The sequence below is a fragment of the Antechinus flavipes genome, chromosome 6, assembly GCF_016432865.1.
Source record: "Antechinus flavipes isolate AdamAnt ecotype Samford, QLD, Australia chromosome 6, AdamAnt_v2, whole genome shotgun sequence".
Classification (NCBI taxonomy): Eukaryota; Metazoa; Chordata; class Mammalia; order Dasyuromorphia; family Dasyuridae; genus Antechinus; species Antechinus flavipes.
In genome coordinates this window covers 210,050,405-210,068,166 of record NC_067403.1, presented here as the reverse complement: position 1 = coordinate 210,068,166, position 17,762 = coordinate 210,050,405, and the positions used below count along the sequence as shown (strand labels likewise).

The 17,762-nt window shown below is 35.6% G+C and overlaps 1 protein-coding gene across 3 annotated transcripts in view; it reads right to left on the bottom strand.

Annotated features, from left to right (window-relative positions):
* Positions 1-7,689: 7,689 nt before the first annotated feature.
* The window catches only part of IPO7 (importin 7), a 49,938-nt gene continuing 39,865 nt past the window's right edge, over positions 7,690-17,762 (bottom strand). The window contains exons 20-26 of one of the 3 annotated variants that reach the window (XR_007948545.1): positions 17,094-17,189; positions 16,560-16,780; positions 16,272-16,477; positions 14,283-14,489; positions 13,271-13,387; positions 10,430-10,953; positions 7,690-7,994 (exon numbers count right to left, since the gene is read on the bottom strand). Coding sequence is in view for 2 of the 3 variants with exons in the window: in XM_051967550.1 (XP_051823510.1) it covers positions 10,856-10,953; positions 13,271-13,387; positions 14,283-14,489; positions 16,272-16,477; positions 16,560-16,780; positions 17,094-17,189 (945 nt within the window). In the remaining variant the exon portion in view is untranslated. Of the gene's footprint in view, positions 10,954-13,270; positions 13,388-14,282; positions 14,490-16,271; positions 16,478-16,559; positions 16,781-17,093; positions 17,190-17,762 lie in introns of all 3 variants that reach the window. The other 2 variants (XM_051967551.1, XM_051967550.1) reach the window with 2 other exon arrangements.

Below are 17,762 nucleotides of genomic sequence, written 5' to 3'. Positions count from 1 at the left end.
TCTGGTGACACGACTTCCTTCTGGTTCTTTTTACATGCCTATTCTTGGATGGTCTCAATCATCCTTAGAATATATCTATACCCGGGATGTTTTCCAAGACTCTAACCTGGACCTTTTCTATAGTTTTGTTGGTGACCTAATCAACACAAATAGTGGGGTTTAATTAACATTTTGATGCCTCTGAATCTTGGATTTATGTATCCAGACTTTAGTACTCTTCCTGAGTTTCAGTTGCATATGACCAGTTGCCTTCAAGCCATTCAGAATGGGCATCTCAGAGACATGGACAATGGTCAGAATAGAACTTATCATTCTCAATCTTCTTCCAAATGAAAATGTTTCTTTCCATAGTATTCTTGGAATTTTTCTGGACTCTTTACTTTCTTTTATTCACACATATCCAGTAAGTTGCAAAATCTCTACTTCACCATTTTTACTATTCTCTATCCCTTCTTTTTGTTCACAAAATATATCATTTGGTCCTTTCTCAGTTTTAGTAAGATTATTGCATTAGCTTTCTAATTGATCTGCCTTTCTTCACATGTAATCCATCCTTTGCCACATCTGCCAAAATTATTTTTTTTTACTTTTATTTATTTATTTACTTTTTGTAAATTTTTGTTATTGTTATTTATTGGTTTTTTTCTTTGTTTGTTTGTTTTAACTTTTTATTGACAGAACCCATGCCAGGGTAATTTTTTACAGCATTATACCTTGCAACTCACTTCTGTTCCGATTTTTCCCCTCTCTCCCTCCACCCCCTCCCCCAGATGGCAACAGTTTACATTCATTTCCCAGTGTTCTTTCTTTGGGTGTAGCTGCTTCTGTCCATCCTTGATCAATTGAAACTGAATTAGCTCTCTTTATCGAAGAGATCCATTGAAGATTTTTTTAAACAATTTAGAAAATTGTTTCTTCTAAGTGGATGCCCATCAATTGGAGAGTGGCTGAATAAATTATGGTATATTGTTCTATAAGAAACAACCAGCAGGATGATTTGAGAGAGACCTGGAAAGACTTGCATGAACTGATGCTAAGTGAAATGGTAATTGTACAAGGCAACAAGATTATATGAGGATCAATTGTTATGGATGTGGTTCTGACAATGAGATGATTCAGGCCAGTTCCAACGATCTTGTGATTAAGGAAGCCATCTACACCCAGAGAGGGCTGTGGGAACTGAGTGTGGATCATAACATAATATTCTCACTTTTTGTTGTTGATTTGCTTGCATTTTGCTTTCTTATTCATTTTCTTTCTTTTTTAGCCTGGTCTTGTGCAGCAAGATAATTGTACAAATGTTTACGTATATTTGGAATTGACATATATTTTAACACGTATAGCATATATTGGATTACTTGCCATCTAGCGGAGGAAGTGGGGAGGAAGGAGGGGAAATTTTGGAACACAAGACTATGCAAAGATCAATGCTGAAAAATTATCCTTGTATGTTTTTGGAAGAAAAAGCTTTAATAAAAAATTGTTTCTCAATTGTTTTTGAGCAATAATTTATTTTTATTTTTAGCAATAAAAATTATTTTTAGCAATAAAAAGCTGTATTTTTAAAATGTCTTGTGAATTATTTTGCCTCACTAGTGAAGGACAAGTACTATTTAAGCTGAGTTTTATCATTAGTTACAAGTCCATATTAAAATACGCTACTTGACAATTTGGGGGGGGGTGGGGTGAGAAACTTTTTATAAGCAATTCCAAGGTTAAAATAAACGTGACAAATTCACAAGGCCCATTCTCTTTGTCAAAAGATAGGTTTATTTAGAAGAGGTTGCAGACAAAATGAAAGGCAAAATGGGCACCAGGAGTGGTAAATATGAAATATATTTCTGAGAGCAATAGAGTTACAAAGGAGTTTGGAAGAATCCAGTAAAGGAATATGTCCTAAGGCGTGAGTACACAGTTGGACTGACGTTAAATCTATAGAGGAGTTTGGTAGACTAGCCAGAGTTAGCTACAATAAATGTTGGGAGTCCTGAGAAGGACTTAGAAAAGCTCTTCATGGGTCTATCTTTTGTAGGGGAGTTTCTTGGGGGTTTTCAGGGGAGAAGGGCAAGTTCCAAGGAACAATTTGGAGGAGGGATAAAGAAGGTTGATGGAATGCTCTTTACAGACCAGTCTAAAGATATGCTCATCAATATCTCAATACACCTCCTTATTATTCCCTCGTGTGCTGCCCCCTCAATCCTGTGTTGCCTGAAATTTTAAGTTACCTAGCAACAAAATTATATGATAATCAATTCCAATGGTTGTGCCTCTTAAACAAGGAGGTGATTCAGGCCAGGTCGAATAACATTGTAATGGAGAGAGCCGCCATCTACACTCAGTTTGGGGACTGAGTGTGGATCACAAAAAATATTTTCACTTTTTGTTACTGTTTGCTTGCTTTTTTTCCACATAGCAACATAGTTGCTTACAACTGTGCTCCCCCAAATCATGTCACTTCTGGTGCCTTTATAATCATTTCACAAGGGTCACTTTGGCAGCTGTGTAGATGGGAGGGACTAGTGCAGGGATAAGTGGAGCAGACAAACTAATAGATCCTGAGGTTAGAAGGATGGTTGGAGAAACTAAGAAGAGAAGCAGATGAAATAACAGGTACTAGCTCTAGAACCATGCTGGGTAAACAATAAGAAACATGGATTTCACTGTGGGGAAGGGAGAAGAAAGGGAGCTTTTATTGGCCAGTCAGTGGGAACCAGAGTGATTTGGATTTTGAGCATACCCTTAAGAAATTAGTCTGAACCAAAAGACAGCTGTGTTGTCTCACTGGGGCAGCTCCTATAAGGAATGTCCTTTGTCGAAGATGACCATTCGAGTATGAATTGGCTTTGAGTTACAGAGGGCAACAGAACATCAGGAAGCAGGGGGGTGAAAAAACAGACAGGTCTTGACTGCCAGTGGGGGTGCGCCGGATGAAGCTGAAGTTAAGAATTGTTTTTTGGAGGAAAATGTTCACATCTGGCATTAAAAGATACCACTAGCACATGAAGAAATGATTGAGCAATCAAATTTAGTCTTTGTTGACCCCATTTGGGGTTTTCTTGACAAAAGAACCTATAGTGGTTTGCCATTTCATTCTCTTTCTCATTTTACAGATGAGAAACAAACAAATGACAGTAATTGACTTGTCTGGGTTCATACAGCTAATGTCCAAGGCTACATTTGAATTCAGGGTCGAATTTATAAAAAAACAAGAGCTGTACCCCAGTTGATAATCAAAAAATCATCTATGCCCAAAGGGATATATCCTTTGATCAACAATACCACTATTAGGCATGAATACCAAGATTTTTTAAAAAGGACTTATATGTACAAAAATATAGCAGCTCTTAAGACAAAAAATTGGAAAACTAAGGAGATACCCATCGATTGGGAAATAGCTGTTTGTAGTGGAATATTATTGTTCTGTGGAAAATGAGCAGAATGCTCTGAATTCTTGATGAAGCTCAAATAAACTGAAATATACTATATACAAAGTGATAACAATGTGAATGACTGCTATTCTCAGCAGTACAATGATTCATGACTAAAGGACTTAGGATTTTTCTATCTATATCCAGAGAAGTGTCTGACTACAGATTAACGAATGCTTTCTTTACCTATCTCCCTCTCTTTTAACTTTTTCTTGAGGAATTTTTTTTTTTCATTAGGGTGGGAGATGTATTCTTTCACATGACATTTACGGATATATTTTGCTTAATTTCACATATGGATTCTTAATAAGGGCTGGAGGGTAAAGATAAAGGAAAATCTGAACAAGTTTAAAAATAAATGTAAAATAAAATTATTTTAAATGTAAATGGGAAAAAAAATTAGATTTAGATTCACTCAGGAAGATGACCTCAACCACCTACCTGCCTTCCCTGTAAGTAGTTACAAGTATGAGTTTGAAGTTTGCAAGAGAGGTCAGGGCTGAAAAGCTCTATTATTAAAAAAGGTGATAGGTGACATACACAGAGGGCTAAAGATGTGTTGCTTTGGAGAATACGAAGGAGTTAGTAATTATTAGGCAGGAGAAGTAGGACAATTATTTTATAAGCTAAATGAATGAGGTGGTGGATTGAACAGATGATTAATAGCATAAAACAAAATCCACAAAAAACATTTCTAATACAGTACTTTAAAAATGTGAGATATTTGGGGATTGCTTTACTAAGGACATATAAGAACATATAAAATATTCCTTAGCAGAAAGAAAAGTAGAAAGGTAGAGTTTATGTTTGGGCCTTGCTAATAAAAATTTACAGATTTGTTTATTATAAAAATAAGATTACAGGATATTACAGAATAGACCAAACGTTGGCAGGAACAAAAAAGGACATTTTGAAAAATCTAAAATAAAAAAACAAAGAGGAGAGACCTGAAAATATATTAGATATGGATACTGGCTTTTTTCCTTTTTAAAGATTCAATCAATCAATGGAACAGGTTAAGAATCAGGAAACAAAAACAAAACCAGTAGCCTAGTATTCAAGAAATCCAAGAACAAAAATTTATTCTCCTATATAATTGCTCCCTGTTATCTCCAGGAACGAATATACAATCCCATTTGGCATTCAAAGATTCCTTATTCAGGCCCTCAACTACTTTTCCAAGCTTTTTTAGGTACCCTCTCCCTCCCAACTCGGCCCTCAAGTGACACTAACCTAATGATCACCTGTAATGATGCCTTTTTTTTTTTTCCCACCTCTACTCCCAATCCTGTGTATTTCCATTTATCACTCAAGACTGGAATTCCCTTTTCATTTCACCTTTCCTGACTCTCTAAACACAAGTATCTTCTCTTGATTACCCAGAATTTAAGTTCCATACAATTTGCATGTTATCTCCACCTCTCTTTTAGACTGAGGTGGTCCTACCCTTAAAATGGTCCCTGCATATAATGTGATTAAAGTATGAATGTCCATTTGAAAACAGATTATTTTCCCCAAAATTAAGTTGGAATAACTTAACCTAAAGACACAGTCCCAGCCAAGTCAAATAGCTCAGACTAGATTGGTCTCCTCATTCGCTGTCCCCTGACCTAAGAATTGATTTCTCAGTCATTTCTAACACTTAAATCTTTGGATAATCCAAAAATACCTCCCCAGAACAATGTCATATAAGCTGGAGTTTTACAGGTAAGGTAGGGAAGGAAATGACACTAATAACAATATTTCTCTCATTTGATCCTCCAAACAATCCTGAGGTAGATACTCATTAGTCCATTTTAAAAATGAGGAAATGAGATAAATAATTTGCTCAGGGTCACTTAAGCTGTCTGATGCTAGATATGAACATCCAACTCTTCCTATCTTGATGAAGTTCAAGTGCACCCAACTATTGAGATAATCTCCTGTTCAACACAAACTGTTTTCTGAGGGAATTGGGGTTAAATGACTTGTGTCCAGGGTCACACATCTAGGAACTGTCCGATGCCAGATTTGGAACTCAGGTCCTCCTGATCTCAGGGCTGGTGCTCGATACACTGCGCCATCTAGCTGCCCCTCAACAGAAACTGTAGATTAAAGCAACTTCGAAGAAAACAAGTTCAGACTCACTCTCCACAATTCCTAACACTAGAAAATCCAAATGAAGAGGTAAAAAGTCCCAGCAGAAAACACAAAAATGCCCATCAATTATCTCAAGTAATCAAATGTCAAGTAGAGAGAGGTGGTGGGCTAAAATCATTTTAGCAATGAATGTAGCTAGAGAAGTGGAAAAATTGGTACCATAACTCAATGCTTGGGGTCTGTGAGCTGGTCCAAGCAATCTGGAATTATGCGCCAACAATTACTAAATTGCCTGTGTCCCAGGAAAAAGGAAAGGACTTATATGTTCTAAAATATTATAGCAGCTCTCTGTTGGCAAAGAAATTAAATTGCAGGGATGCCTGTCAATTGGGGAATGGTTAAATAAGAATTTATAAATGCCATATAGTCAATACATTAAGATTTGATCACACTTCTGCAAGGATTCCCAAATATGCATCCAAGAGTTTATTTTTAAGGTTTCAGGAGTAGGAGGTATACTAAAAAACCATTTGGAATCCTATTGGAAAAGTCACTATTAAGATCAAGTCATACAATTAAGAGGCATTTACTCCAATTAAGTCATAGAGGGAAACTTCATACAAGTCCTGAAACATTCATAGTACCACTTTTGTGAGAGCAAAAAATTGAAAAGGTGTGGGGAAAAGAAACTGGCATAAAAAGGAATAAAACAAAAAATAGGTGTCCATTAGATATGTGGAAAATAAGCTAAAACAGAAAATTTTACATTGATAACTTGAAAAGAAAAATACTAACAAGACACCTTTAACTGATGACTGGCTTCAGGGTACCAATGTGACCATAACCTCCCCTGCAGCTCAGCCGAAAGATCACAGATGTGGAATGAGGAATAGGTTGTTTAGATGTTGACAGTGGGTTTAATTTTTAGTTCCAAGTTATCTGTCCTATCCCTGCCCACTAAGAAGAAAAACATAATCCATTACAAGTATGCAGAGACATGTAAAACAAGCTACTGTTTTAGCCATTTTCAAAGAAAAACGGAAAATGTACTTCAATTTGCACTCAATTTGTCACAAGAACTGTGAGTTCATCAGTTCTTTCTCAAGGTGGATAGCATGTTTCTTTGTTTTCTTTTGTTTTTTGGTATGTATTTGTTGTGAGGGAGGATAGGGGTAATGCTTTAAGGTTTGCAAAAAACTATATGCTGTTATTTGAACCTTAAAACACTGTAAGGTATCTATTAGCTGAGAGATTGAACTGACTCACATAGTTAATTATAAGTCTAAACAGAGAATTTGAAGTTGAGTCTGACGCTTTCCATTGTGCCATCTCATATACAATAATTCTGAAACCATTCTCGACTGAAATGGCACTCCACAGGAAAAGTTATCTTTTCCATTCATTCACTGTCTGTTATTCCTCCATTTTGCTTAGCATCATAGATTTCATGGTTTCAAGAAAAAGCTGCATTTTCAAAAGAGGAAAGTGGGGGTAACAAATGTCATGACAGCTTCAGATGCCAAAGCCAGTGTTTTCCATTTGACAAGTACCACACTGACTCTAAAATGTTTTCTCCTCAATTTCAAAATTTTTTGGAAAAAAAATTGCCCATTTTTAAGCACTAGTATTCCATGAATGCTTTTTCATCAAAAGAGCCATTGATTCAATGATGACTTATAAATTGATGGGTCTATTCTACTTTGGTAAAAGAACTTATCCTGACTGGCTAAGAAAACAACTGGAACAATCTGATCTGGTTGGTCTTCCCTGTTGCTGAAACCTGTCAGAACTTGGATTCTGTCAGCTGGAGATCAGGAGTACATCCACCATAGAATGAGGCCCTTGGGCTTGTGTTCTAGTGCAAGTTAATTTGATTTCAAATCAAACCTACCTCTATCACTGTCTTGATGGAAGAAACAAAATGTTAACTTGAGACAGAATCTAAATATGGATAGATACACAAGCTTAAGGTCAAAGGGGACATTATAAGAACTACACTTTGGTTCATTTAAATTTCTCCTTAAGGATGATAAAAGGGAGTAGCCTTAACAAATGTCAGCCTTTGTGGAGTCAGAAAGGAACAGCTTAACCTGGCACTCAAGACTCCTTTACCAACAGGTGAAGCTCTATGGCAAGGGTAGCAGCCAGATTTCACCAGGTTTATCAACAAAGAGGCATAGGATTTTTTTTTCTCCAAACTTTTAATAGCTAATTAAGTGAACAGACCAACAAATGTTTACATAATTCATTTTTCCGTATCTTCCTGAGAACATGATTATTTCTTTTACCCTCAAAATTAAATACAATTGCCAATGCCTTTTCTTCATGCTTGCTCCAATGGGTGGCCAGCACATGAAGCGCCAAAGAGCCATGCCTAGGCCTACAGTTGGCCACCATTGCTCTAGAGTTCTGGTCTTCATGAGGTGAGCATAGAAGCCACCATCTTGATAACTTGTGGAGATTAGCAGCCAACATTTTATATATAACCTGTAGAGAAACAAATTTATTTCTTTTATTTAGTACTAGGAATATACATTTCTACAAAATGGATGACTTTTGCTCCCACGGATGTATGAGTAGTATTTTCGCCTGAACATTTAATACCATCCAAGATAAAAATGTCAAGCCTCTACATTTTTAGTACATCCATTAAAAAAAAAAAAACCCAAAAAGGAAATAACAATAAAACTGTTATTCCACCTATTTGTAGTTAAAATTTTAAGAAACAAGATCAAACTTTTAAAAATATGGCAAAATGGATATAAGGTATATAAACTAGTGATAATTAGTTATACTTAAGAATGAAGTTTTCCTTGAAGTTAATAAGTATGTCACTCAGTAAGATAATAGAGGTCATCACTATTTTACAATAAATAAAGTCGTAGTAAATTTGCCAAATGAGGTCTCTTCCTATTGACTTCCTAAACAATCCCATTGAAGAGGATTCCATTTTATTTTAAGTTCAATGTTGAAAAACTATCCTGAATTTAACACTAAGCTTCAATTTTGCTTCCCAACATCTTAAACACCAACCATTTATTTCTTCAAGTTAAAGTACCTTAGTAAAAGAGAACTTTAATACTATGACATGAAAATAATAAACCTTTATTAGAGATGGACTTTTCCAATGACAGATTAGTAATGTGAAAATTAATCTTAGCAATTTATTTAATAATGAAGTCTAAAACAGGAAGCCAAAAATAGATTATTTGGAATTGAGAGGAGGAACCTAGAGGGATGGGAAAAAGAGGTGGCAATAGGTGGCTTTTCTACAATCCCATTCAAGTATTTCCACTCCTATATGTAACACCAAAAACATATAACTGTTTCAGGTTTTATTTTTTTTTTAAACTATTATAGGTTCATGACAGATTCAAGCACCTGGATGATGCTATCAGATTTACATGAGGATGACTAACTATACAAATTGATAAGAAATAAAGGCTGTGGCATAGTGACACACTTGATCTCAACATTAAGAGAAACATATAAGTCAGTATCAATTATACTGATATTCAAATGGCCAGCTGAGTCTTATACCCAGGGCACAGAATGAGACGGTCAAATGCTCAAATGTAAGCAATGCAACTTGCTTAGGGATGCCTTCTGATAAGGTAGGTAGGGGGATAAACGTTTTAACTGCTTGCCCTTCAAGAAAACCACACATTTCAAAAAGTAGACTTAATTATTAACATACAAGAAATACACAAAGACAAACCATTTTTCTGAAGTTTTGCATTTTGAGTATCAATATGTGCAGGTTTCATTTTTACAGATGTAATCAATTTTCTAGCCTGTTTGAGACCCAACAGCATTTAAATTAAAATAGCTTAGAATTCAATAACACAACACTTTGATACATGTTAATATGTGTGTGTATATATAATATATAAAACCAACCCAAATCAACAATGACTAACTAGACAAATATTGAAGATCAATGATCAATGCAAGATAAGAAACTAAGGATTTCTTTTAGAGGTGTCAATAGGTTGAGGGATGGCAAACCAACCTCTATGCACCATCTTGCTGCTGGCTTGTTTTGGGAGTGGTATCAATAGTGGTCCCAGAGAGAGCTGTGCCTACTGACTGAGTTAAAAGACATCGATACTGTGATAGGCACAGAGACACGTGTGGTAGTTTAAATGCAAAATCAAAGGAAATCTAGCACTTAGCACTATTAGCAGGTGCAGGGGAAAAGTAAGTCATTCTAACAGAAGTTTTAAAAAAAAAATTAGGAAAAAACCGCATCAGATCAAGCCATATCAGCCGAATTAAGTTCTTTTAATAGATTGCATATATAGATGTTCATCCACACACTTCAATCAACTCTTTAAGAGCAGAACTTAGGTCCAATTTACATGCTTCAGAGAAGATAACCTTTCTCATTTTTACATTAAGGTCTTATACCCAAATTTCCACTTGTACATTGAGAGCCTTAAGAAAAAACAAAGGACACAGAGGGTGTTGCCATTTTTTTTTAGCAGCAATGAAGTATCCACTAACCCCTTTTTACATACCGAATTCAAGTCACTGTCAGAGGTGAGTGCACCACAGTCACCAGGTACAAAACTGCTAGTTCATTTTTAAATTAATAACTTGAAAGTACCCCAGCCCCCCTCCCCATTACATCCCTTCTTTTTATAAACAGCAAACATTTTGCTATTTTATACATAGGCTAGCAGGCTTGTTTCAATATGAAAGTGCTAATTCATTTACAGATTTGTATCAGTTATGTAGTGCTACAATAAGTGTCCAATAATCTATATAGGAACAATCTTTGATAAATGGAAATGATGAAGATTAAGTAAGGCTATCAGATTACCTTATTTACATTAAAAGAATAAAGACCCAATGGGAGAGGGGATGGGAAAGGGTAGGAAACTGGGCAAAATATTCATAAGTGTAAAAATTACATCTACCTTTGAGCTTGTACTGTAAATGAGACATTTTAAATAGTCCTGCAGCCCATGCCTATTTTTTCCTCAGAAAAAGAAAAGCTGCCTTATGACATCCCCTCGTTTGTTTGCAGATCTCCACAGTGTGTCATTTGAAGCTCCAAAGTCAGGTTCTTCTTTTCTTCCAAAAAAAAAATGAAAACAACCCTCCCACCCCCAAACAAAACAAAAACCGCCCTACCCTCCCCCCACCCTGCCCAAGACCCCTCTGGTTTACTTTCCAGTGCCAGGTTGCATGATCAGGTCCCACTTCCTGGGGTTTCTGTCCAATCTATTGATCAATTAGTTTAGAGTGAGCTGTAGAGAACACAAACCAGTTCTGGAACCACTACTGGGAGGAACACAAGCTCTTTACTACAATCACACGGTAGCAGGAAAGAAAGGGATAATTCAATTCATCCCAGGGGCTGGACCTCCAAAATTGAATGAACTTGGCACAACTGGAGCGTTGAATTTGTATCCTCCATGTTTCTCAATCATTTTGGATTCTGGAAGACAAAACATTTATTTTTATTATATTTTTTGAAAGAAAGAATTCATTACTATGTAAAGATGCAAAATGATAAGCATTATCTTTTAGTGAGTGAGTGTGTGTGTGTGTGTGTGTGTGTGTTTGGCAGTAGACTGCTCAGATAAAAATCTGGGGCCTTAATGATCTTCTTAGCTTATAACATGTTTCTAGTCTAACAAAAAACGAATTTTTTAAAGTCACTGTGGCACCTGTACTAGCTAGAACATGGCATTATATTCTCTGGGACTCAAGTTTCCTCATCTACAGATATTGGTAATAAACTTTAAATTTAACATTTTCAGGCTGTTTTGTTTGGACACTAATGTCTAAACTCTTAAATCGTTCCTACTATGAAAAAGGGAAACACATTTTAATACAAGCCTACCATAATAAATTTCAAGTAGAGTAAACGGTATGAAGGACAAAAACACAAAGTTTTTTTCCATCAGTAGAAGCACATGATATAATTTCTGATTAAAATGAGAGCCAACATCATTGTATGACTTGGGATCATTAACTATCAAAAGACCTAGTTCATTGTCCAGAAGATAACTACTCATAGTCTCTCCTTCCCTCATGGGATGGGCCAAACCTCCTCCCCCCTTTTAGTTCTCTTCCAGAGAGAGGCTAACATGTTCCTATTGGCACAATTCAGTGAGGTCACTGTTGTGAGGAAACTCGTTTTCTGAATGAAAGAGGAGACAAGTAAACTCGCCTATGGCAAAATGCTACAGGCAGAACTGAAAACAGCCTTCCTGATTCTGAGCCAGACCATGACTGGCATTCATCCATCCTAAATCTAACAAAGAAAACAGAAGACAGACTCATGCTGTACATGACACACACAGCTCTAGAGAGGTCATTGATCATGTCCACCTCTGTGACTTCCTTTGGGGTTTTCTTGGCAAAGTAGTTTGTCTTTTCTTTGTTAGATCATTTTACAGACAACTGAGGCAGAGTTAAGTGACCTGTCTAGGATATACAGCACCCAAGGTCAGTCTTGAAGGGAGGGATCCTGAGGAGATGGGGCAGAAGTTGCGGAAAGCTAATGTTACTATTTGCTTAGAAATTAATAAGACTGCAACAAAAGGAATAAAATGAAATAAGGCTAGAAAAATAAATGGGAATATACATGGAAAGCCTTGTATGTCAGGCTGAGCAGACCTGGGATGAGAGCAATTATTAGCAGAAAGGCTCCAGACAGAAGAGATGTGGAGGTAGAAGCAGTATGAAGGGTGACGAGCAGTTTGAGATTAAAAGATGACTCCAAGGCTTTTTAAACAAGAAAACACAAACTAAGGATGGGCATAAGTTTACAGAAGAAGGAAACCATTTATGTTTGGGGGTTAATGATTTTGATTTTCTTATCTCACTAAGAAGTGACAGAAGAGACAATGATCAGAACACACTAGAGAGAGAATGGGGAAATACAAACGTGGGATTTAATACTATTTCAATCTAGGGAAGCAGAAGGAATGTTTTACATTGAGAGATCACAGGGGTCCTTGGAAAAAGTTGACTGTGTTTAGTAATTAAGTCAGCAGCCCTATTTGGACATCTTGAGAAAAGATGGTGGTGGTGGGATGAATGTGCAGATTTTCTGAATTAGGAAAATCAGTCAAGATTGAAGATGAAAGGGAATAACCAATAATAGGGCCAAGTGAGGAAGTGAGGGGGTTGAACTTACACTAAGAAGAATAGGCAATGCATTTTTCACATTTAAGAAGGAGAGACTGGATGAAGAAGAGAAAGAAAAGGCTTCTATTAGAAGGGCTTTTATTGTTTCAAATGAACAGGAAGCAAAGGCAATCTTGAGAGAGGAAAGGACAAGATTCTCTCAACAGTACAAATGGAAGTAATTCTAACATTTTCTACCAGGGTATTCTGTGAGCAAAATACTTCCTGAAACTTGAAAGATCAATGTGCATTTAAGTTGTTATTATTACAGGATCAGATGTACATGTTAATATTATGATTCTACCAGATTTTCCTAAGATATCACCTATCTACTTATGCCTGTGACTGATACTTCTTTGCTTCCATATGATGGAACTTGGTTCCCTTTACAACTATGAATAGAAAACAATTTGGTGACTGTGTACTCAATAAATTCAACTATAATTAATGAAATGATAAGGATAATTACAAATCTATTACCAATGAAAATCACATTAACTATGTAGTCTGTAAGAAACAACATAAATTTACATTTCCCGCAGAAGACCTTTTTTTAACTTCAAAAATATGCAAAATTATCCAGGGCAGTCAAAAGATAATAAAGCATATGAAAGTACCATGGGCTGCTCGTCTCTGGTCTGCCAGAGTTGCTATGTCTTGTAACTGTTTTCTTTGTTCTTCATTAAGACCATGAGTCAGAGCTTGGTACCACACAGGATTACGACTCTGAATAGCTTTGAAAAGAAAAACAAAATAAAAAATTATCCAATCAATCATATTAAAAGAGGTTTCAAGAATTATTGAAATTGGAGTCATAGTGTTTGAAACATTCTTGTTGTTTTCTAGGACCCCATACTATCATTCAAAAGAATTGATCTATACTACTTTACAGTTTTACCAAGTGCTTAGTATGTGGTAAAGACTGATTAATAAATCCTCACAATCACTCTAGACACACTTATCTTGATGAAGCTTTCAGTTTTGAATTGTTCAATAGAGCAATGTGGAAGAGTACCTTTTTGTTCCTCCCATATAAATTCTTATTTCTTGTTCAATAAAACCTCAGAATATTTATATACACAATGAAATATACTTACAGATTCAGCTTCCATAGTTACATGGAACCTTTTATATGTAAATTACTACCTCAGAGAAGAAATGTAAAGAAAAGTACACTGGTCTGTTTCCTAAAATCACAAAGTATAGTGATTTTTTTGGACATTATTTAAACCTTCAGCACAACTGGCATTATATATAAAACAAAGCGATTTATATTTCAGTTAAACAGTTATGATTCAGCTGCTTTGGCTCAACAAACATGTTTACCATCTCCAGGATGATATACATTACACCTCCCTGAATCAGCCAATTATGTTCATACAGGTTGTTAAAGCACGCCAAAATTTATCTAAGCATTAAGTACCTGTTCTTAATAGTGAAATTTATTTAAAATGTGAAAATAATTCACATTATTAAATAAAATTAAATAAATAAATAGATAGATAGATAGATAAAAAGAATATAATTCACTAAAGTCCATTTAGATCAAGAAATTTTAGGTTACTTACTTATCTATTTTTAGGAATGGAATTAACTAGTACAGAAAATGTGATCATTGAAATTACTTACTCTGAAATATAGCTTTAAATATCTGATACTCATCAACAGGGTTCTCTTCATCATCAATGATTGTGGAATAGCCTTCCAGGGCAGTTTCTTCTGCATCATCTTCTTCCCACTCTTCATCGTCTCCATCTTCACCTGCCTGCTTAGCTAGAATCTCTAAATATTCTTGCCCATCCTCATCAATATCATCTTCATCACTTCCAAGCTCTTCTGTCAAAGAACAGGAATGGTTTTAAATTTGGGAAGATCATTAACATTGTTAAGTCCACAACTCAATAAATTCCAAGAAGTATTATCCTGAAGGGCCATTATAAAAGCAGACTTATAAGCAGGTTATTAATGACAATCTCAAAAGAAAATTTAAATACTACTGCAGTTACCAAAACAAAACAAAACACGTCAAAACCACAAACCAAGGGCTTAATAGTTTCTATAGAAGCTTGCAGGTGATTTATCATTACTAGATGGGACCTTTAGGGATCATCTACTATACTGCATGTTAATTCTTCCTTCATTTTACATTTAAAAAAAAAAGGTGCAAAATTCTACACATCCTGAAACAATAAAGTCTCAACTTCAAATTCAATTCTCTTTTCCCCATGATATTGTATATTACCTAATATACTCCTGGAACTTAATGTATTATTAGAAACTAAAAATAACTAACTAAAATTGACATTCTGTTCAGCTATAGCATGTTGAAGTGTTATATAAAATCTTTACAGATAAGGAAATTAGAGGTCAGAAATTAAGTGGCAAACCCAAGGTCATACAGATGTTAATAACAAGAGTTTAGGAAGCAGTGTTTTCCAAGTACAAATATACAAAGTAGCAGAATTAGCCTGCAGTACATTTTTATTCCTAAATCAAAAAATTCCCCCACTAACCACAAAAGTCCATCTTTCTGAAAACATTTAAATGTTCAAGAATGATTTCTCCATAACTTTTTGCTTCGTTTTCCCAAACTATCATCTAACTCAATATTTCATTTCTGAAATTCCTAAAGTAACACAAAGGATGCAGAAAACAATAACATCCTTACCACATCCATTGAATCAAAAAGGATTGAGTTTATGTTGACAAAAACTAAACAAAAGTTTATTTAATAATTGTTTTAATTGTTCAATAGAAAAATAGGAAACTCAGCTCTAAGTCAACCCCCTCATTTTATTAAATTTGAATCAGGTTTCTTACTGCCCCTCCTCCCTCAAAGTGGCATTTGGTCTTTTCCAAAATTCCAAAAAAGTCACCAATCGGGTCCCTACTATACCAGCACATTAGATTAGTGTACCCATGGTCCACTTGATTTACCTTTGCACAGCAGGTGGGCTGGAATGTTAGTATGGAGGAGGGTGCTGAGAGAGGTTGTTACAACTAATCCAACCTGAAGAGCAATGCATTTAGTAAACACTCTGTTATCTGACACTTGATAAATCAGAAATCTCAACTAGTGCTTCTGGCTTTGTTCAGGACAAGTATTCTATAAGTGCTTCCTTAATGCCCAAGGAGAGTCTTTCCCATGCATGTGAAGAAATCTCCACTAACCAGTCTTATCTGAGAAATGAGAAAAAAGCCAAATTCCAAAATCTCCTAACTGGGTAAAAGTTTACTGAACATTTCATTTTTTAAAAACTACTTATAACACAATTTGTTTAATTCCCAAGTGCATAAATTTTTCTTTTATGGCAAAAATATATTCTGGGGCTAGCTCAAGAAAATATTTAATTGATCCAAATACAAGAACCATTTTCTGCAAAATGCAAAGCTGTACAAACATTCCAAGCCCAATTTCTTCCTATCAGAGTGATTAACCACAAACTATTAAAGCTGGAAGTGATCTTGGAGAACATTTTGATGAGGATGAGGTGTCAGATAGGACACAGATGTTGCCCAAAGGTCTTATCAGGTTCCTGATCTATAACAGTCAGTGTCCTTACTATCAAACAAGAAACTAAAACATAGTCGGAAACTCCACCATTTCAATCCCCTTACCTGTTTCTTCATCATCATCAGCTTCATCATCTTCATCACTATCATTTTCATGCTCTGCATGACAAGCATATGCTCTTTTTAACCCATTAAATAAAAGGATAAAAGCTGGAAGAATCTGTCCCGAAACCTGATTTAAAACTTGCGGTATTTGTTCCAAGTCAATAAGAGCACACAAGCCTAGAACACACATCTTTCTATCGTGAAGCCTAAAAACAGAAACAGAAGTTTAGTGGAAAAAAGGTTTTCACAAAATTGATAACATGAAATTCTCCTTATTAAGTCACTTACCCCAAGAAACAATCAACATCATTAAGCCACTGTGTAATAAAGTGATTTGTGACTGGTTCAACGTTGTTAGGGAACCGAAGGTTTTCTAAGGTGTTGAGGAGCAGATGAGGATTGTAATAGAGAGCTGCAATGGCCACCTGAAGACACATTGTTCGGAGCTCACTTGTTTTGACCTCTCTGGTGAGTCTCTCCAGTGCAGCTTCCACAAACAAGGGAATACACTGCAAAGTATTAAAAAGTAATGCTAGTAAGGACCATATTCAAAACCATTTCCACACAATGCTAATATTGACCAAATCAATTTTAAAAAAAGTATTAATATAATATTAATCGTGATATGAGCAAATCCTAGTAGCTGCCTGAAGCCTTAGTATTGTATTAAAAACAAGAAACAATTCTGGCCAGGGGGAAAAAAAGCTCAAAATAATTTTTCCTAAAGATGAATAATGGACTATATGCAAAACTTCATAACTATAAATAAGTCTGGAATTTCCTAATTGCTCAGAAGTCAATTGTAGTTAAAATATTACTAACCTGATCAATGCCACGGCCTTTGCATTGAAGAATGATCACTTCCAACAATTTGGCTGCATGACATTCTGCATCTTCTCCTGCTACTCCTGTTAAGACCTACCAAGTACAAAGGTAGAATGAAGCTTCTCAAGATGAGGTCAAGGTAGGGTGGACACTCCATAGCCTATTCTCTCTAGTGAGCTCAAAAGTCCTCATTGTGCCTGCTCCTTCCTGAGTGAAGGCTTGGGGTAACCAAGAAGAACAGCAAAAGATTCATCAAAAAGGCTAGTGCTTAGTTATGAGATGCTATTCACATGATAACGAGATTTAGCAAATGTCACCTAATCTCCCCACCTCCTCACATATATTACACAAGTGAAGAGAGCCTAGCATAATGAATGAGGAACAATATGCTTAGAATGTTTAAAATCTCCACTACATATTTATTGCTCTTTCCACAAAAGGACAATGCTTCTCAAAAAGCCACAATTAAGCTGACCTACAGGTTTTAAAGCTCCTTGAAAAATTTAAAGGCATTTTCCTATACAATACTGTGATGGATAGTAAAAATATTTTTCTCCTTTAATAATTAAAAAACCTGGTAGAGGAACTAGTGTTAAATAACATGCTTTCTCCTAGTACTTCTTCATACCATAACTATATTTTTGGTACATATCCCTTTTAACTAGA